Source organism: Rattus norvegicus, chromosome 3 (genome assembly GCF_021556685.1).
Source record: "Rattus norvegicus strain SHRSP/BbbUtx chromosome 3, alternate assembly SHRSP_T2T, whole genome shotgun sequence".
In the NCBI taxonomy this organism is placed as follows: domain Eukaryota; kingdom Metazoa; phylum Chordata; class Mammalia; order Rodentia; family Muridae; genus Rattus; species Rattus norvegicus.
The window spans coordinates 131,597,498-131,619,884 of record NC_141536.1 but is presented as its reverse complement, the minus strand read 5'-3'; the positions used below and the strand labels follow the sequence as shown (position 1 = coordinate 131,619,884).

The window sequence follows — 22,387 nt, the reverse complement described above, 5'->3', positions numbered from 1 at the left end:
TCTGTAGGATCTGCAGCCTTTCTCTGGCCCTTGTGACAGGTTCCTTTCACATAGTGTCCCAGAGAGAGGGTGTGTGTGTGTGTGTGTGTGTGTGTGTGTGTGTGTGTGTGTGTGTGTGTACTACAGAAATCATCTGTAGGATCTGCAGCCTCACACCCTGAGCACGTTTCTAATGGCTCCTGGGAAGTTTTGTTAAAGCCTCAGTGTGCAGTCGCTATCACAGGCAGGTTTTCTCACCTTTCTTTTTTTTTTTTTTTTTTTTTTTTTTTGGTTCTTTTTTTCGGAGCTGGGGACCGAACTCAGGGCCTTGCGCTTCCTAGGCAAGCGCTCTACCACTGAGCTAAATCCCGAACCCCCCTTTCTTTTATTCTTATGTTTTAGTTGAACTTTCCTCTTTGATTTCACATTTCATAATTTTTTTGTTGAAACTGGAGATTTTTAATAATTGGTTCTTTCACGTCCCGGCTAGTTCCCCCTCGCTGCTTTTCACTGCTGTTTGCACACTGTCTGTCAGCAGCTGGCTCCTCCTTTCTATGAACTTCAATTCACCCCAATGTGTGATGCAGCTCACTGGGGAGCACCCCTCTGGCCTGCACTCCATCATCCTAGGAAGATGGTGGTTTTGCGGTTTGGGCAAGGCTCCTCGCCGCCTTCCCGTGACCACGCCCAGCCATTGAGCCAGCATACTGTTAGGTCATTACTCTGCTGTTCCCACCATGTTCTAGGTCATCAATCCTTGGACAGACTGACCCAATTAAATGTGGAATCTTTTCAGCAGCGTTTTCTCAGGTCAGAGGCACTTAAATAATTTTCCGACTTCAGAAGAACTCTTATTACCTGATTATTGTCCTGGTTCTGTGTAAAGTGGCCAGCCTATGATTTAGCTGTTATCTGCAGTAAATTTATCAGCAGTCTAACTGCCCCCACTTCCTTCTTTGGTGTTGAACTGAGGGCCTTGTGCATGTAAGGTAAACCCTCTACCACTGAGGTAAATACTCAGTACCTTAAATTTGCCTCTAATTATCCTGTCTTAGAGTTTCATTGCTCTGAAGAGACACCATGACCAAAGCAACTCTTGAAAGGAAAACATTTAATTGGGAGTGGCTTACTATCATCGTGGTAGGAAGCATGACAGTATGCAGGCAGACATGGTGCTAAAGGAGCTGAGAGCTCTATGTCTTGATGCACAAGCAGAAGGAGACTGTGTACCACACTGGGACAAGATTGAGCATATATGACCTCTAAGGCCACCCATACAGTGACACACTTCTTCCAACAAGGTACCTCCTAATAGTGCCACTCCATATGGACCAAGCATTCAAACACATGAGTCTATGGGGTCAAACCGATTCAAACAACCACACATCCTCTCCATTTTTCTGAGCTTGAACTTTCCCAGTCTGTTACAATGAAGTCAGTTGCTTTGGGAAGAGCTTCCAAACTCTGATTTCTGGCCTTCTTTCTCCCTTGGGCGGAGACAGTGGTACTTTTCTCTCAGAATAACCCAAAGATAACAGCAATCATATTTAGTTTTCTATTTCCACCTCTCTCAAAAGGGACCTTTGATAAGTGAGTCAAGAACAGGTGATCTGGGTACCCAGTATCAACAATACATAACATCAGCATAGAGCCTTCAGCCTGTGAGTAATGATGGGACAGGAAGAGGGAGAAGTCCCTTGACCGTGCTTGCTGAGGACTCAGGCTGTGGAATAAGCAGTTGTGGCAGGAGGAGAATATGGAAGTCCTGTTTATTCTGAGGAGATACTGAAGTGGAACTTAGAACTAAGATGGACAGGACTGTGTTCCTGACTACTTATCTGGAGTGGAGTTTCCATCATATTAGGCAAAAGGAGGTAGAGAGAGTGGGTCATGAGTCAGACACCACCCACTGACTCTTCTGAGTTTTTGTACATTCTTTTCATCAATGTACTGATGTCTTAAGAAACACCTCTAGAGAATTTAAATCATTATTTTTAGATTTATGTATTTTGTATGTATGAATGTTTTGCCTGCATATATGTATCTGCATTGTATATATGTTTGGTGTCTGCCCATGGAGGTCAATGAACGCATCACACCCCCTGAAACTAAAGCTAAAGATGACTGTGAGCCACCATGTGAGTACTAGGAATCAAACCTGTGTCCCCTGCAAGAGCATGTACTGTAATCACTGAGCAACTTCTCCAGCCACTCGATGCCTCCTAAACTGGTTTCTCTGGGGAAAGGGAGCACCAAGCTCCTCAGGCTGCCATGATAGAAGTATCCCAGCTCTACTCTTGTGCCGTAAGTTTCCATGCTAGGAGTTAGAACTCATCTACAATTTGATCGACTCTTACCGACTTGAGTATAGCATTAGTCCTAAGGGAGATTGTGTGCAGCCATTTCCAGAATGATTCCTAATATCCCTCCTGTCCTCAAAAGGAAGAGGCTATTTCCTCTCTCTTGGAATCTAGATGGCCTGGTCACTTGCTGGCCAGTGGAACATGATAGGCGATACCCTGACAGTTCTTGTCTTAAGCCTTAAGAAGGATGGAAGTCATGTGCTCTCTAGAAAGTTAGCACCCAGTAAAGAACTTCATCCTGTGTTCCTGAATGAAAGAGAATCTGCTTAAGAAGAAAAGGGGCACCCTGTTCCAACAAGGACTAAGGCATTTGAGTGGCCCCAGATAGCAGGAGGGAAGAAAAGCTGTTATCCTGCTAGTGCTAACTGGTTCTGCCGTCTTAACTGAGACCCCACCCCAATCCGTTTCACTACGGCGAGGCTCTGCATCCTGGGCAGAAAGGCGGGAGCCCACTGTGTCTTTCTCCCACACATGAGAAGCAAACAACTGGGCTCACGGAATTGCTCTGACTTCTGATCCAAATGCATTCAAGTCCCTATGTAGGCCATCAAACCCATACATTTAAGACAGCATGGTTTATATGTAAGATAGAATAACATAAGAAGAAAGGGCTTGACATGCAGTAGTCCATGAAATTCTGAAATGCTGTAACCTGTAATAATCATGTCTAATAGCTGGGGCGGTTGTGGAGCTTATTGTAGTGTGTACTTGAGGTTCTGTGTGGAAAACCAACATGGTTGGCCCAGGAAAATGACCTGAGAATGTATGTTCCACACTCACGTCTGTCTTTCTTAAATATGGAAGACTTATCCATGCTTGGGTCTCTCTCCTTTCTTAGGCTACTGGAGAAAACAGTTGGATCACATCTCTGCTCACCTCAGGTCCTATGCTCAGAACAACCCTGAATTCCGGGCCTTGATTGCAGAACCCAGGATGGGAAAGGTGGGTAAGATGAGGCTTCTGCCCAGAGCATCCCTGAAAGCAGGTTTTCTAAGACTGCTTGCTAAGTGTGCCTTCTCTGCCTTCCACCCTTCTGTCGCTTGTGAGAAATACGGACACGAACATAAGTGGTGGTTTTTAACGGCACAAAATTGAAGAGGTTTTGTTTTGTTTTGTGTTGCATTGCTTGGTTTTAACTCTGTAGATATCCATAGCAAGTTTTACTAGATCACCTTGTGTATCTGTGGCCCAGAGAAGTCGGCAAGCTGCTCCAGACTGCACTGCTGCATCTTGGGCATTTAGGTTGTAAGGAGCATGCAGGTTCCAAGCCACATGCCTTTTCTTTGGCCCAAAAATCATTACTAAGAGAAGTTCAATGGAAGAACTCTTCCTGTTTGTCACAGACTAGAAGGGACCCTTTCAAATCAGACCATCAGCTCTTCTGTCACAAAACAGTCCAGCACTGAACCTGTTTTGTTTTCAAGTACTGCTCAGCTTCATTAATAAACAATTTTGATAGCTTATGTATACTTTGTCCTAACCTGAGGTTCAGCAAACTGCCCTCTGGTTATTGGATCAGAGGTATTCCATCCATTTACATGTTACTGTGGCTGCTTTGAGCTACGACAGCAAGGCTAAGCATTTGCAGTAGAGACCTCTTGCCTCGTAAGACCTAAAGAACCTTTGCCACCTAATTAATCATCAGAGCATTAGCTGCCCCTGTTTAAAGTTGTTCCACAGCGTACAGAAAAAGCTGCTTACTTGTGAGTTCCTTTATTGCATGTAGAGCTGCCTCCCCACCCACTCACCAGGATATATTTTCAAAAGTAATGACAAAGCCATATAGTTGACTGAAGGAAGTTTATTATAAACGATATAAATTTGTTTCCTTATTCAGTCTGAGAGTCTGTGTCCTTGGTTGAAGTATTTTGCTCATTTCTAATTAGGATTACAGATCAGTTGGTTTAGCTGTGCTATTTTGTTCTTAGTTTTCTATTTTTCTCGCCTAGTTATCTCCCTTTGTTTCTCTAGTTGATCTTCTGTGGTAAATATTTTATTAAATATAGAGTTTGACATCTCAGAATTCCTAGGTATTGAGTCCCACTCCACAATTGAGAATATCTTTAAATTTCTTTTTAAAGCTCATCTCTGCTACTGTCCACGAAGATGGCTATGAAGTTAGCATCAGGCTGAACTATATTCAAGTCTCAAACAAGGTCTGTAATCCATTACAAGTTACTCGTGATCTGATTGGACTGGTGAATTCTGGCTTACAGAATAAATGCTTCTGTGTAATGACTAGAAAGGAAAGTTTCAAATAGTACGAAACTTGGTGTCTTAATTAGGGTTTTATTGCTGTGAACAGACACCATGACCAAAGCAACTCTTATAAAGGACAACATTTAATTGGGGCTGCCTTACAGTTCAGAGATTTAGTCCATTATTGTCATGACAGGAAGCATGGTGACATGTTTGCAGACATAATACTGGAGAAGGAGCTAAGAGTTCTGCATCTGGACCCATAGGCAGCAGGAAGTGACTGCCACGCTGGGCATGGCTTGAGCATCTGAGACCTCAAAGCCCACAGCCAGTGACCACTTCCTCCAGTAAGACCATATCTACTCCAAAAGGGCCACACCTCCTAATAGTCCTATGTGGGTCATTTTCTTTCAAACCACCACACATGACTTTCAAAAGGAATTCCATAGGATTAAGTAAATACTTGTGCTTACCATCAAAGAGGCCCATTAAATGGCACAGAAGGATTTGGTAGGAACCGGAGTTGCCATCTGCCCTTGCTCTGGTACTCCTCTGGGCCATTTAGAACTCACTGAAGTGATTGTGTCTGGGATACATCAAACTTGGAAAAAGACTAGCAAAAATGTTTACTGGTGTTCATCTAAACTTATTTGTTTCATACAAAATAACCCAGTTGAAAGGCTGAGGCAGGAGGATGTTAAGGTAAAGGCTGGAGTGAGTTTAGAGTTCTGGGACAACTTTGTGAGACACTGTCTCAAAACTAAAAGTAGGCAGCACCCACGGGATATAACTTAGTAGTAGACTGGTTGCCTACTGTGCATGAGGTTCCTGGCCTCAGGCCTGTGAGTGAGGCGAAGGGTCCCTCCTGAGGAGCACAGGCTAGCAGTGATCATTCTCTATTAGTAATGCTTGAAATGTTTTCATTGGCCAGAACCTGTACCTCAACAAGTCGATGAATCTTAGTGACCACTTTCTGAGCAGTGTCACCGAAGGTGGGAATGGGCTGTATAGCAGCAGGTCCAGCTTGGGTGAGTTATACATTTCTGGTGACTTTTCAGTAATTAGCCAAGGACAACTGGGCAAGGATTGAGACTTGTATAAACTTGATGCCAAGTCACAAAGCTCAACATGCTTCAGGAAGTTTATTTCTCTGGCTTTTCTGGAGTTGGGGTATGACTTTTTTTTTAAAAAAAAGATTTGTTTATTTTATGTATGTGAGTATACTGTCACTCTCTTCAGACACACCAAAAGAGAGCATCAGATCCCATTACAGACGGTTGCGAGCCACCATGTGGTTGTTGGGAATTGAACTCAGAACCTCTGGAAGAACAGTCAGTGCTCTTAACCACTGAGCCGGGGTGTGACTTTTCAAGTCTTTAATGGGAAGTTTATTTGCTTTAGCTGGAGAGGGTGTACATGTGCTTTTTAACCTAAAAATTAAAATCCCTTCTTTTCCCTCCCTCACTCATTTTCCAGTTCCTGGTTGGGGTGGTCAGTAGTCCTTCCTGACAGGTTTAATAAAAACTTTCTAGAAAATCTGTTTTATCTTTGTGACTTTTGAGGGCCTTTGCATTCGGGAAATAATGATCATTTTGGTCCCCAAATCTTTGTCATTTCAGTCAGTGCCTACAGCCAGAGCATCTCAGACACCCCCGAAAGTATCAAGAAAATGAAGAATCCCAAGGCCAAAAGCTTCCTTGCAAACCCAGAGCCACTCACAGTAGGTGACCTTCTTGGTCTCTGTAGCTCCTTTGCAGCCTGTCGCTTTGACGTTTATTTGAACATTTTGTAATAGAATGCTTTCTCATTTTCTCCTCCTCTTAAATAACAGTATCATTTATTTTGTGGAGGCATAATCCTTTAAAATTTCTCAGAATGGTAAACTAGAACTATTTTAAACTCATCTCCTCAATTTCCTGCATCATCTGTTTTTTCTGGTGTCAGTTCTGAATACTTATCAATCTCTGTTTTGTTTGATTTGGCTAAATACATGAAGACACGTCACTGTCTAGTCACTGCATAAATTAATGTAGAGCTAGTTGGATCAGGACTGGTGCCTGGTCTGGGTTGTCCAGTGTAAGTGCCGCGCATGAACAGGTGTGTGAGTTGAAGTCCCTGTGTAGGTGGGTGGATATAGATGGTTTTACTTGTTACCGTTCTACTGCTATGAAGATATTCCATGAGCAAGGCAACTTATAAAAGGAAGAGTTTAATTGTTGGCTTGCTTAACGTTTCAAAGGGTTAATCCATTATCATTCTTGGCAGGAAGCATGATGGCTTGCAGACAGACACTGAACCATTAGCTGGGAACTACATCCTGACCCACAGGCAGAGAGGGAGAACTGGGCCTGGCATGGGCTTTTAAAACCTAACAGCACACTCCCAGTGACACATTCACTTCAACAAGTGTCACACCTCCTAACCTTCCCAAACAGTTCCACTGACTGGGGACCAAGCATTTAAACATAGGAGCCTATGGGGACCACTCACTCAAAGCACCACAACAGGATTCCACAGAGTTACTTGGCAGGAGGCAGGAGAAGTATTAGGGTCTCCTGGCTGCCAGTGTAGATGGTCTTTCCTCTGGTGCACGGGTGTTAGTGGTGTGGTGTGCTCCTGTGCGTTTGCTTCTTGCTTTGCTCTCATCTACTTTAGTCATCTTGGGAATCTTCGAAATCACTTCAGGATTTCCTAAAGCTGTAAGGTTGGTTGTTTTTTAAATATATACCATGAATAATCCCAAAGGAGGCTTTGGAGAAAGTGTGAAGAGGGTGCCCCCACTGCCTTCCCCACATTTCCTGTCACTGGCCCTCATTGGCTGCAGCACAGAGACCTGTGAGGAGCAGCGAGCCAGACATGGAGATGGGCATGTGTAATGTCTTCTTCCTCCCTGGGGTTGGCCAGGCTCTTGGGCCTCCACAGTGGGCATGTACCAGCCTCCTTGCTTGTACCTCAGCTGCTCTGAAGGCAGGGACTGGGGGTTGTTGTTGTTTTTCTTGTGGCTTTCTTTGTTTTTTGTGGGTTTTCTTTTGTTTTTTTTTTTTTTTTTTTTTTGTTTTGGGGTTTTTTGTTGGTTGGTTGGTTGGTCGGTTGGTTGGTCGGTCGGTCTTCTGCATTTGCATGCCACTCCTGTAACATGGGCCTCACAGGCACTAGTAAATTTGGGAGACATTGATTGTTTATGATTGTTCGTGCTCTCCACCTTCCCTGAGTTTGAAATAAGTATAAGAGAAGTATAGAGTTCCTTAAGTTAACAGCTTATCATTTTAGAGACCACATCTCCTTAGTCTGTGTGTGCCCAAATCTGCTGCTGCTGTGTGCCTTGACTTTCTTAACTGTACTTCCCAGCTCCAGCCCGTAGTGATTATTTCAGAACATTCAGATGTGGCCCTAGAGCTCAAAACATTTGGTGTTCAATACATTTCCCCATAAGGTACAGGATTCACTGTGACTGGGTACCATACCCAAGACCCATGCTGGGGTTTCTATGATTTGGATACAGGACTTTGTTCTAAGAAAGTCACCAGAAGGGGTTGGGGATTTAGCTCAGTGGTAGAGCACTTGCCTAGCAAACGCAAGGCCCTGGGTTCGGTCCCCAGCTCCGAAAAAAAAAAAAGAAAGTGACCAGAGAGGTGGAGTAGCAAACAAGGGGTAATGTAGCCTGAACCCCATATCTTCTGAAAGGCTTAGCAACCCAGGAAGGCAGGGGCATTAGGTTTTGTCAACACTTTTAAAAAGAGCAGGATCCAGTGACAGAAGCATACTAAAGCAGTGTGTTTGGCTGACTTCCTTCAGGCTTCTAGTGTTTGAAATCTTTTATATATAAAAAACGATGTTAAAGACATATAACTGAATTTCCTAGTATTTGAAAACATAAAAGAAATTCTTCACATGTCTCTGGACAAATGACAGTGTTTTGTCTTTTAGAGGTAGGCTCTGTTGGTTCCATTTCTTGGGTGCCTTATGACCCACCATAGAGGCCTGGCCGTCGGCACTTTAGAAAGCCTGCAGAGGAGGCTCTAGGTTCCCCCAGCCGCTCTTCCTAGAAATGTTCACTACAAGGTTAGCAAAGCTCAGGTGTTGTGAGGCCTCTCAGGAGCCTCCTTGCCCTTGATTATATAAAACAATGTCAATACAGTGTCCTTACCACAGCCAAGCTTAGCTGAGCACAGGTTACATATGACACATGTTAGTTACAGAGAGGTGTCAGAACTGCTGCATATGGAAGACAGTAGACACCCAGAAACACTGGAGAGAAACACACACACACACACACACACACACACACACACACACACACACACCCTCGGCACTCATCCAGTCATGTGATTCAACAGAGAATGTGGCTGCTAAGCTGGGAGAGGGAGGGAGATCGGGGGATTATGCCTTGAGTGTTAGGGCTGGGACTGTACAACACAAATACACAAAGGAGACGAAGATGACCACAATCTGTCATCCTGCAGCCTGAAAACAGACTCCTGCTGGAGGAAGTTGGGTCCACAGGGAAAGGAAGACTGTCTGTGCTGGAACAGCTGCTAGATGAAGTGAGTGCTATCAGAACGGGCCTCTGTGCAGAGATGAGCCTGGTTTGTGCCTGCTGCCTGTTAACTAAACTCTATGCAACTGGGGTAAATGACTAGAGAGGAGCTTCACACGCACTGTTACTCTGCCAGTTTTTATAGCAAAGTCATGTAAACGAGCACATGTGAACCCAAGCAGTGTCCATGAGGCTAGACAGAATCCTGCTCTGTGGCCAAATTTACCTCCAGCCTGCTTTCCTGCCATGAAAAGGTGGCTCCTCTTGATGTGGGAGAAGTCTTAAACACCTTGGGGCTTGACCACTGTATTCATTATAGTAGCTTTGTTCATGAGAGTCCTCATTCTCCTTTCCTGGGATTTATTCTCAACTTCATGCCATCATCCCATTCTAGGACATTTGTTGTTCTTGGTGGGATGGCAGATGGGCAATGTTGAATTCAGGGTTTTATGGCAAGTTTGTCCTTTTCCATGACCCACAGGGAGCAGACCCTAACTGCTGTGATAGTCAAGGTCGACCTGCTGTTATTGTGGCTGTTGTGAATAAACACTTTGAAGCCATTCCAGTTCTCGCTCAGAGAGGAGCAGACATCGACCAGCAGTGGGGACCGTAAGTGAAACTCTGAAAGGACAATAGGGTACCCTGTTGTGACTAGGTATAGCTCACAGGGTTCTGTGGCAGTAGTCAGTCCATAGAGTACCCTGTTGAACAGGAACCACCTAGAACGCTGTAATCTATTCCAGCCTCTTGAGGCTGAATAGGGTGTTTTCCAAAGCTAGTGTTTTAGTTACTTTGTTATTCCTGTGGTAAGAAAGCCCTGATAGAAACAATTTAGGGGAGAAAGGGCATAACTGGGCTTACAGTTCTGGGAGGATGTAGTCCAAACTGATAGCAGACAGGGAAGGTATGACGGCAGGAGCAAGGAACTCTTAGGAACAGGAAGTGGGACATAAAATATCAAGATTCATCCCCCAGTGAATCTCAGCCTCCTAAAGGTTCTACAGTCTTCTATAACAACGCCTCAGGGGACATTTCTTTAAATCACAACACTGAGTTAAAAAAAATGTTTTTTTTAAATACTCAATTGGGTTGCCTAACTTATTAGGCTCTATAAATGACAATGCACTGCTAACCTATTAACTTTTACCTTTTGGGCTATTTTTATGTAGAAATGGCCAATGTGGGCTAATCTGGCCTTGAACTTGCAATGCTTCTGCCTCTGCTTCCTGGGTGCCGGGACGATAGGTATGTGCTACTGCAGCCAACATGAACTTGTCTGAATCTAGCAATCTTTAACTCTTGGATAGTAGATAAAGTTTTTGTCATAATCCAAACTGTTAAGAACTTTGCCGAGTAAAATGAGACTTCATGAAAATACACCCACAAATTTAATGCAGAAAGAAGGCATTGCATAGCTGCCTGCAGGTGCCAATACCGCCGGTGAGGGGCCGGCATATAGGTTTACCACATGATCTCTTGGCTCCTTAGATGTCCCGATCTGAGGGTGGAAAAGTCCAATATAAAATCATTCACTGTTCAGCCTCAGTGAACCACCTTGACTCACAGCCCAGTTCCTCTCTGTGATTCTGTTTGCTTCCAAATTACTTTGGGGGATCCTGGAGTAATTTGTGACAAGCTGTCACAGTAGAAATGTCTGAGGATGCTATGGGCATTCAGCCCTCTTGCTTCCTGGATTCTTACACAGACAAGTTCAAGGCCTGGCTGAAATGTGCTGTTGGTTATCTAGCTACTGTGGAGAGGGGGGCAAAATTCCCATAGCTGAGCCTCTGTTATCTGTTTCAATTTCTCTCGTGTTTTCCTTATTCTTTCAAATTAACTATATGCGTTTATAAAATATGTTACTATTTGTTGGTACACACCTGTAGTCTCAGCACTTGGAAGCCGAAAGAGGAGGACCATGAGTTTGAGGCTAGACAAGTCTATAATAACAAGAGCCTGTCTCAAAACACAGGAACTAAATGCATTTTTCTGAGAGCATTTTTTTGTTTTTTGTTTTGTTTTTTTTTAAGATTTATTTATTTATTATATATAGATACACTGTAGCTGTCTTCAGACACACCAGAAGAGGGCATCAGATCTCATTACAGATGGTTGTGAGCCACCATGTGGTTGCTGGGATTTCAACTCAGGACCTCTGGAAAAGCAGTCAGCACTCTTAACCACTGAGCCATCTCCCCAGCCCTAAGAGCATTTTTTTTTCTTTTTTCTTTTTTTCGGAGCTGGGGACTGAACCCAGGGCCTTGCACTTGCTAGGCAAGCGCTCTACCACTGAGCTAGATCCGCAACCCCCCTAAGAGCATTTTTATATTTCCCATAAGACATGTATATGAGAAGATACTGCTCCCTTTCAGTTTTATTTTATAGCAGAATGTTATGAAACTTTGTTGACTTTCTTGAGTTCTCTGAAAGTTTATATTCACCATGCTACCACCCCTTCATTTCCCACACCTTTGCCTCATTGTCTTGATCATGAAATGATGCTGTTTGTTTAAGGGGAAGGTAAATAAGGTCTCACTGTTCGGCCCTGGCTGGCCTTGAATTCACAAAGATTCACCTGCCTCTGCATCCTGAGCACTGGGATCTAAGGTGTGCACCACTGTATCCAGAAATGCTATCTGCTTTTTAGTACACTTTATATAATCCAAACTAACTTTTCATAGCACCTAGGCATAATGCCTTGTGCCTGATACACAAGGCACTTTTTGAATGATTCTTCAGTAAAATGAGTTCTGAATTCATGAACAGTCTAACTAAGAGTCTGAAACTAATCTGCACATAGAACAAGTTGCCATTTTTTTTTCTTTTTTTCGGAGCTGGGGACCGAACCCAGGGCCTTGCGCTTGCTAGGCAAGCGCTCTACCACTGAGCCAAATCCCCAACCCCTACAAGTTGCCATTTTTAATGTGCTTTTTCTTAGTTTCCTTACATACTTCGTCAGCTCTCCACAGTGACACAGATGCACATATGATCCCATCTGACTGGTGAAACAGTGCCATTGCAGGCCTGCTGAGCCCCAGCACTGAGACTGTGCTGTCCATTTGACTAGTGTAATAGTTCTGTCCATTTGACTAGTGTAATAGTTCTGTCCATTTGACTAGTGTAATAGTTCCACTCCTGCTGCATTATCAAGGTTGCCCTGAGCAGGGTTTAACTTATGGGTGGAAGACTTTTAGGGAAGAAAGCCAGACTGAGTGCCACTTTCTCAAATCCAACACAGATTTCCTTTTCCTTTTTAATAGTTGCCAGTAAAAAAAAAAAAAAAGTAGATTTGCCCCAAAGAGTAAAATGCTAATATATCTAGCTCAAATATATTCATCTAAAAAGTTTAGACCAGAGCCAGGCATAGTCACACATGCCTTTGATCCCAGCACTTGGGAGGCAGAGGCAGGGGGATTTCTGTGAATTCAAGGCCAGCCTGGCCTACAGAGTGAGTTCCAGGACAGCCAGAATACATAGTGAATCTTATCTAGAGAAACAAATATCAAACAAGAGTTTAAACCTTTTGGCACGTCCTTTCCCTGCAGCTGGCTCAGTAGACTCGGAATCACATCACGTTCCCTTCATCCTTCCACTCTCAGGCATCAGCCAGAGATCTGGCTTCTCTGTAGCAGAGAGGCTTGGCAAGTTGTTCCTTAGCAAACCAGGACGAGGGCCAGTAAGATGATTCAGCAGATAAAGGAACCTACCACCAAACCTGAGGACCCCGTGGGTAATCCCTTCCTATTGTACTGATAACACCAAAGATTTACCCAGAAAAATTTTCCCACAAATAGGTTCGGAAATACAGCTCTTCACGAAGCAACTCTACTTGGCCTGGAAGGAAGGGAGAGCGTCGCCACTTTACTGGGGTATGTTTGAAAACCTGAGGATACCAGTGACATCTCCACTGACATTCAGCGGTGTTAGAATAGCCCTACCTCTGAAGTGTTGCCCTGCCAGTGAAGGCCACTCTCTCACAGTGACCGTCACCCTCACTGAACATGGTTATAGGACTTTAATACAGTTGAGACAAATGACTAGGGCAGACAATTGAATATCTGAAATCACACAGCCCTTTGAAAGGTCTCAAGGTTGTGTAAAACGTATGATTATTATGTTCATATGTATACAGTAATTAATGCTGGAAATTAATACAGTGGAATTATTCCCTAGCCAGTTTTTCCCATATAACCACACAGAGACCTTTTAATATTTCAGAACCTTAGTTAGGCCTCAGCTGGGCAGATTCCCAACCAGCTCATCTAAGTTAACCTGACCACCCACCCCTATCTAGCTATGTGGCTAGCTACACCTTCCAGACCTGTGGCCATGTCTGTCTCCTCCCATATCTCCTAGTGACACGAAAGAACTTTTTTTCCTTCTTCCCAGAGTTCCTTTCTCCCTCCCAGAAAGTCCCACCCTCCGTTTCCTGCCCAGCTAATTGACCATCAAATTTTTATTAAAGCCAATCAGAGAATGTCTTAGGTAGGTGACAAAGACAGAGACACAGTTTCACATAGTGTACTGTAACAAGGTAGAGTCACTGAGAGTTGAAGCTGTAGTGTCCTCTTTGGGACTTTTATGGAGTACATTGGCCTCTAGGCAAGGCATAGTCAAGCTCTGAGGGTCATCAACCTGAGCAATTGTTTCTCCACTTCCTTCACAGGTGCAATGCAAACACCCAAAAGAAGAACACAAGAGGCCAGACAGCATATGACATCGCCCTGGAGATGGGGGATGACCTCACCTCTGCGCTCTTTGCCGACTAAGTTTGCTCAAGGTCTGGAGGACCAACTTTCTCCACCTGGGAACCACATCCTAGCTGACAGTTAGATCTGAGGTACTCAGGAGGCTGCAAAGAGACTACCCAGCTATAGCCAGTCTTACTTTTGGAATGTGTATTTAAGTGTAAGAATTAGGGTGGAAAGGAACTCCTAAGACTGTGTGTGTGTGTGTGTGTGTGTGTGTGTGTGTCTGTGTGTGTGTGTGTCTGTGTATATGTATGTGTGTCTGTGTGTGTGTCTGTGTGTCTGTGTGTGTGTCTGTGTGTCTGTGTGTCTGTGTGTGTGTCTGTGTGTCTGTGTGTGTGTCTGTGTGTCTGTGTGTGTGTGTGTGTGTGTGTGTGTGTGAGAGAGAGAGAGAGAGAGAGAGAGAGAGAGAGAGAGAGAGGAGAGATTGAACCAAGGGCCTCCCAGATGCTAAGGCAAGTGTTGTACCATGGAGCTATATTCCTAGCTCTCTTTATTTTGAAATAAGATCTCATAAAATTGTTCAGGCTGGTCTTGAACTCACCCTGTAGCATAGACAGGCCTTGAACAATGTGGGATCTTCCTGCCGCAGCCTCCCAAGTAGCTGAGATTACAAGTTGTGGCAAACAAAACCAGTTTGATTTTTTTTTTTGGTATAACCACCTAATACCACATATATCTTAGAGTATGGTAAAATTAGTGTTTTGTGTTTTATTTTCTGTTTTGTTGTTTTGTTTTCCTTGTTTTTCTGAGACTATATAGACATGGCTAGCCTAGAATTTGCTATGTAGACCAGGCTGGCCTACCTCCCAAATGCTGGCATGTGCCACCATGTCAGATATTTTTTTTAATATTTTATTGATAATTTTGTTTTTAATTTTTGTTTCTCTTTACTGTTGTTTTTGAGACAGGGTCTCATGTGTCTTGTCCTTGCACTTGTTATGTAGACGAGGATGACTTTGAACTTGTGATCCTGATGCCTCCACCTTCTAAGTGCTGGGATTACAGACTTGTATCACTACATTGAATTTTATGTGGTACAGGGGATTGAACCCAGCGCTTCATGCATGCTAACTAAATACTCTACCAACTCAACTACATTTCTAGCCTGGTAATTAATTTATTTCTCAATAGATAATAATTACTTGTGGTTCGAAGCCAAAAAGTATAAAGTACTATAATAAGGTTCTTCTCATCCAGGTTCTTCAGCCACTGCTTCATCCTCAGAGTCAACCCTGTCTCTGTGGAGGTGGTTCAACATCATATAATCACATATGTATGTGTACACAGGCGTATAACATAAAAACATATAGCTCGTATATATCTCCTCTAGAATATAGCTTAATTAAATAATTTGTAAGAATCATAGCAGAATGGCTATGTCCTTTCCTTAGCAGAAAGTAGACTCTATCTGAAAAGTCTCTTCCCAGGATTCAGAACTGAATGACCCTGTCTTGTGCTTCCTCAAACTGGACCCAGTCCATCTCTGAGCTCTTCTCCCTCCTCCCAGCAGTTCTCTCTGCCTGGTGGTGACCCCTCACCACAGCACACAGATGGCTGAAAACAATTCAGCTTTTCAGATTGGCTCTTTCTTTCCTACAAAGGAACACAGAAATACTTTCCTAGAAATGGGTTTAATTTTGATGTAACTTAGATTCTACTAAATCTGCTGATGGCAAGACCACACTCAGCATGACATTGTGTCTCTTAATGGCTGTTCCTCTTCCCCAACTCATGTCCTCACCCTTGATGTGATATTCTGGACATCCATCAGGAAAGAGAGCCTCTATCCATAAGAGACCTGGGAGGTATCTTCACAGATATGTGGACATCTGGCTAGTGATATTAGATGATGCTTCTGTGACTACAGTTTTTTGGGTGTTTTGTTTTCTACCTTGTAGCAAAAAAGTCTAGCACTCAGGCCTCTGCTTTGGAGAACATTCTACATTGTATGAGAAACTCATCGTTCATGGGCCTCCAGCAGCTGTATCTCCCCCCCCCTTTTTTTACAGCGTAGTACATGTGAGTGCACTTGGAGAAAGGGGGTAACTGCCATCTTGCCTGCCTCTCTGTATAATGGGTGACACAGCTGGTCACAATCAGTAGCCCAATAGTAATTATGATCCCACATTCCTCAGAGCTGCTTTTGCCAGAAGTTACTCTACAAATCCTGTTGACCAATTTGAACCCCAAATTCTCTGCCCAGTTATCTGTTCTACGTATACCCCTTGAAAACCATGGAATGATTCCCACACAGATACACATACTGGCACACTCATGGAGTTGGCATAAATCAACCTTACACACAGCATTGGAGAAGCACAGACAGAAAGTGTGGAAAGAAGACAGAGAAATTAGACCAACTAAAGATGTTGGAATGTTATGGTAATGGCATTAATATGGTGCTTAGTACATAAAAAAGAGCATAGGTAGGCCCAAAATGAGAAGTCCAGTCAAGCAGAGAGAAGCTTGGTGACCATGCATGAGTGGAAGATGGTGGAGGTGCTGATGGGATGGAGTGGTCATTCTAAGGATGGACTTGCATGGTTCAAGGGAAGAGCATCTGATTAGCAGAATACCTCTCCAGACTGTTGCCTGTCTAGGGCATTAGTGAATTCAGAAGACATTTGAGTTCTTAACTGATTGGTGGTAACACCCCAACCATGGGACATTCTATAGAGCCAATGATGTTTGATGTTAGGTAAATTCATAATGCAGTCTGCTGACTTAAGCTGAAGACAGTGTGTATCTCATTCCCCACATAATGGACCTGAAGGCCTCAGTAGACTTCACAGACTGAACCCCTTGAAATTCCCTAGAGGCCTCCATCTTTAGCAAAGTTGAATTTGTAAGGTTGAGACAAAAATGGTATTCTCCAGCAGGTACATTGTCTCGTGTGACTGAAAAAGCAAAGCACTCCACTGTTTTTAATCTGTTACCATTTTTGCCCAATCTGGATCTTTCTATCTTCATTTCTCTGTATCTATTGGAGGGACCCAGGAGATGCTGTCAATTTTCTTGGTTGGCATTTTTGACAGGATTTAGTCAATAGGTTTGATTTAAGTTCAGGTTACTTAAAATGTTGAGTCAAAATAATATCTACAAAAATGGATCAAGTCTGAGAGTCTGAAAGCTGCCTAGACAATTCAGCTTTGAACACAGGCCTTTCACATAGTCTAGATTCGTTGAATGCAAGTCTTTTTAAAGTGTATGTAGCACTTAGGCCAGCTCATGCACCATGTACCATTAGGACCCTGTTGGGAATGAGGCTGCACCTTCCTGCCTAACAGAGACATCCCCATGGAGGACAGCAAAGAGCTGGTGATCCGTTGCACATTCTCAAGGTTAGCATGTTTAACAGGATTTTTTTGTTGTTGTTGTCTAATACTGTGAAATAACAGTATAAGTAGTCTGTTTCCATTCAGTAAGCCTCTTCAGTGATGTGACCTTATGGGTTGTTTCTGTGTTATGTTCCTGACAGCCCAAGTCCTGAAGGTGCCTTTTCATTTTAAAATGGTTTGATCACTCAGTTGAACAAATCTTGAAGCTCGGCTAGGAAAAATGGGTGAGAATAGAGGAGTCCCAGGAATAAACCTTTAAGAAATGTGGGCTAGTGAGATGTCTTTTAGTGGTTGAAGGTTTATCTTTGAAGGGGCTTGTAGGATCTCCTCATTCTCTTTTGCTTCCTGGTGATGAAGTGAATGATTTTGTTCTGGTATGATGTAGTTAGTGCCTTGCCACAGGCTCAAAGGCATGGAGCCAAATGACTACAGACTGGAAATTTCAAAACTGTGAGCCAACACACAAATTTTTTTTTGTTTGTAAGTTGATTATGTCCAGTATTGTGTTATAGTAATGAAAATCTAACTAGCACAATGTTGTGCCTGCATACTTACACACCCAACCTCCATGCCTGAGGCTGTAAGTCCTATGTTTAATTATAGCTCCTGGCACAAGGTGGGTTCTTAGGAAATACTTGTGAAAAATCACTTCTTTTTTTTTTTTTTTGGAATGGTCAATGTGCCTAAAGTATAGCTTTGCAAAATAGATATCTCAGTTTGGAAATACGTTTATTTTGTGATACAAGGTTGTACTCAAAATGAAAATACATATGCTAGCAAATTTCTAAAATGAATCAATACCTTGGTTGTATTGGTCTATGCACTGTAAGAAGAGTAATTTTGCCTCCTGGACATGTGTATGGTCAGTCGAGATGGGCATTCAGATCTCAGCAGAATGATTAAGTGTGCTTAACCCTGTGTTTATCCTGTGCAGACAAGTGATTGTTTCATAAAACATTTCATTCTTATAATACTATAAGAATCTAAAACAGCAGAACATTTAAATAAAGTAAAAACTGCTGAACTACACATTCTTAGAATGTCCATTTTCTCGAGATTTCTGTGCATGTCAGATCTCAGCAGAGTGATTAACTGTTTATCCTGTGTAGACAAGTGATTGTTTCATAAAACATTTCATGTGTGCTATAAGAATCTAAAACAGCAGAAAATTTAAATAAAGCAAAACCCGCTAAACTACACATTCTTTGAGTGTCCACTTTCTCAAGGTTTCTGTGCATGGACTATTTCAAATAACTAGCTAGTTTTGTTAAATAGTACCTATTTCCTTATAAAATTATGATTTTAAGAAGATTGGGGGTGGGGGGGTTCGTATTCCTGTGGTGCTCACAGAGACCATAAGAGGGTATCAGGCATTTTTTTGATCTGTATGTGTCTTAGTTTCTTTTCTGGTTGCTGTGATAAAAATATCCTGACAAAGCCAACTTAGCTTACATGTGGCAGTAGCTTGAGGGAGTGGTTCATGTCACATCCATAATCAGGAACAAAGAGCAGTGAATTCCTGCAAGGTAGTATTCAACTCCACATTGTCCACTCTTCTATAGTGTGGGATCCCCTGCTTAGGGAATGGTGCCACCCAAAATGATTTGGTATTTCCCACCTCAAATTAGCATAATCTAGACAATCCCCACCAATGCACGCCCACAGCCCAACCAGATGTAGACAGTCCCTCACTGAGATTCTTCCTAGGTGGTTCTGTGTTGTGTCAGGCTGAGAGTTAAAACTATCATAGGATACCAAGAAATGGTGTAGCGCTGTTTTTTTTTTTTTTTTTTTTTTTTTTGGTTCTTTTTTTCGGAGCTGGGGACCGAACCCCGGGCCTTGCGCTTCCTAGGTAAGCGCTCTACCACTGAGCTAAATCCCCAGCCCCAGCGCTGTTTTAAAAAAAAATTGCATCACCTGCTTCTTTCCTTAAATTCCTTAAAACCAAGGATATAAAAGCAGTCTACTCTAAGGCTGTTTAGTGTATGTAGTGCATGAGAATGTATGTAGCCCTATTCCTGTAGAATCAAACAAAATAAAATAAGATGTGACTCTAACACATGAGGATTTTCTATGGCCTTGGAAGACAGAGAGTGCTGCCAACCAACCTGTGTGTGTCTAATGGGCTGTGAGGCGTTAAAGGGACTAAAGGGGCGTACAGCGGCTCAATTTGCGTTTTTAACTGCAGTTCAGGGACATCTTTTGAAGATCTGTCACAAAATTATAACCAAAATAATTCATAGCCCAATGTTGCAGTAAAAATAAAAAAATGGACTGGCGACTACCAGTACCCACACGTTCCCACGCCATGCGGATCCATGGGAGCTGTGTGCTCTGGTTGTCTCTCTCCCAGCCGCTTTCTCACACTGTTCCCTTGGCACGTTATTACCTTGCCTGACACACACATCACATTCCATGGGCCAGCGGGCCATTCTAGTATGGCACCATGCCATGCTAGCCCCAAGCATTCTAGTATGGCACCACGCCATGCTAGCCCCAAGCATTCTACAGCTGCCCTCTCCAGGCTGTCTCTCTGCCCACAGGGAACTTTGCTCACATCCCCTGTAACCCAGTAAAATCAAAGTTCTAGAAACTTGTAATTTATCAATCAGGTTTATATATTAAATTCTCAGTCCACAATACATCCACACAACAAATTCACTGCCAATTAATAAAGATATACATCGCTCACCTAGACAAGATAAAATTGACCTAGTCCACCTTGGTCTGGATCATCCTGCTCCGTCGTCTCCATCTTGATTTTTTTTCCACTCCTCCTCCTCCTCTCTCCTTCCTAGACTTTATGCCTTGCCTACCCTTCCTTCTCATCCAATGATAGAGGCTTTGCCTTGTGCTGGACCTGCCTTGCTGCATAATGACATCATCCTAGAGCCCAAGCCAATGTGAATGAATAACCGTGTTTCTGGACTAGTCCGGAACAAAGTAACTGCTTTAGTAATTAGGTCAAAAATAAAGAAAACCACAATCTGAATGAATATGGATCTTAAAAAGATGCAATTGCATGGTGTTTGAGGTAAAAAAAATATGGTAATAAACTGATGCTGACTGCCCCATCCCCAAATTATGCAAATTTGGACATAAACTTTCTTAAACCATTCTTGGAGGACAATATGGCATGCACTTTTGCCCACAATTTCACTTGTGGCAAGTTTCGGTGAAAGGTCACCTTTTTAAAAATTCCATTGGACCCCCCCCCTAAAATTATTTTGACCCAAACTCACTTTCTGTTTAAAAAAAAAACTAGCAAGGAGCTGATATGGTAAAACACACACACATACACACACACACACACACACACACACACACACACACACACACACACACACCCCTAAGTCTGACTTTGTACTTTTAAGAATCATGTTTAAGGGCTGGAGAGATGGCTCAGAGATTAAGAGCACTGATTGCTCTTCCAGAGGTCCTGAGTTCAATTCCCAGCAACCACATGGTGGCTCACAACCATCTGTAATGGGATCTGACGCCCTCTTCTGGTGTGTCTGAAGACAGCTACAGTGTACTCATGTATATAAATAAATAAATCTTTAAAAAAAAAAAAGAATCATGTTTAAGAGCCATTGTGGAGAAATTATGGCACAGATCTCATGTCTAATAGGAGGTGAGAAAATTTAACAAGTATTTTCTTACTACGTGTGCAGAACAGGGCTTATTCCCCCACCCACCTCAATGACTATCAAGTTAAGTAAAGATATTTGGATGAAATATAGTTTCTAAGCTATACTGGAAGAAAATTCTGGCATAGAAATTATTTCTTAAGACTTTTCTATTTGAGCCAATTTGACTGAAAACTCATACCTTGATGCCATTTAGAAAACTCTTGCAAGGAATATGTAATAACAACAACCAAAAAAAAAAATCCCTCCAGGATTTCAGAGACCTTGTTAAGAAATTACATTTTCTTCATATCTTAGAAGATTTGGTGCCTATAAGCCTCCACACTTGAACAGATGTAAGTGAAAATACCACATTTCCAGGAAATCTGGGAAGAAATATGGCTTTTTCCTCACCCAAGTCCATACTATTTACATAAACTTTGATTTTAATTTGTTTCTTGATTATATGGAAGGAAACTTGACAATACACCTGTGTGTCCCCCTCCCCCAAAACCTACACTTGAGTGGTTTGATATGAACCATTTATTTCTTGACAGTTTTATATTATTTATTGTAAAATAATATAGCATATAATTTATGAACCCTAAAATTCTAAGGAAACTTATAAATCACATACACGCTTTTTAAAAAAATCTGGCATAATTATTTTCTAAAGCCTACAAGACTTGGTAGATTGAGATGAAGTCCTAATTTCAAGAACATTTTGGAAAGGAAATATAGCGTGCTATATTATATCCAGATAATCCTAGTATGCAAATTTGGATGAAAACCTGCCATTCTGGAACCGAGGCAGTAACTCATGAGGTTAAGTACAATGGCTGCTACCACAGAGAATGGGGTTCAGTTCCCAGCACCCAGTGTGGCTCACAACCACCTGTAACTCCAGGTCCAGGTATCTGATGCGAGGGCTCCAAGCATGCATGTGATACACAGGCATACGCTTAGGCAAAAGACACCCAAATACATGAAATTAAAATGAAAAAAGAAAAACCCAATTGTGTTTCTGGGCTACCTTTTAAAAACCGGATGTGAGGGGTTGGGGATTTAGCTCAGTGGTAGAGCGCTTGCCTAGGAAGCGCAAGGCCCTGGGTTCAGTCCCCAACTCCGAAAAAAACAACCAAAAAAAATAAATAAATAAATAAATAAATAAATAAAAACCGGATGTGTACGTTTAATATAAAAACAACTTTTGGAGTGAATCTGAATGAAAAAGAAGATCAGATTGCCTAGCTGGTATTTCTCTTGGTTTTCCTACACTTTTATCTGAATTGCACTCCAATAGATAAAACCGCAAAGATCTCAAAACAAGATTCTCTGGCTTAGGTACCAAACTGTTATACAATGACTGCCTTAACATTCATTGAAACCACTTTCTGTGTTTATGTGAACCGCATACTTAATGTTTCTAGGGCCTTAAGAGTCCTGGAGCTGGGGTTGGGGATTTAACTCAGTGGTAGAGCGCTTGCCTAGGAAAAAACAAACAAACAAACAAAAAAAAAAGAACCAAAAAAAAAAAAAAAAAAAAAAAAAGAGTCCTGGAGCTATGCCCTTATCTTCCAAGTGATGGATT

At 42.5% G+C, this 22,387-nt stretch overlaps 1 protein-coding gene across 1 annotated transcript in view; it reads left to right on the top strand.

Annotated features, from left to right (window-relative positions):
* The window catches only part of Dzank1 (double zinc ribbon and ankyrin repeat domains 1), a 57,527-nt gene extending 43,392 nt beyond the window's left edge, over positions 1-14,135 (top strand). Inside the window, 8 exon segments of the mRNA NM_001427722.1 lie at positions 3,181-3,284; positions 4,424-4,498; positions 5,473-5,569; positions 6,161-6,261; positions 9,005-9,085; positions 9,560-9,687; positions 12,873-12,947; positions 13,745-14,135. Coding sequence (NP_001414651.1) covers positions 3,181-3,284; positions 4,424-4,498; positions 5,473-5,569; positions 6,161-6,261; positions 9,005-9,085; positions 9,560-9,687; positions 12,873-12,947; positions 13,745-13,847 — 764 coding nt within the window. The 3' untranslated portion in view covers positions 13,848-14,135.
* Positions 14,136-22,387: the final 8,252 nt, after the last annotated feature.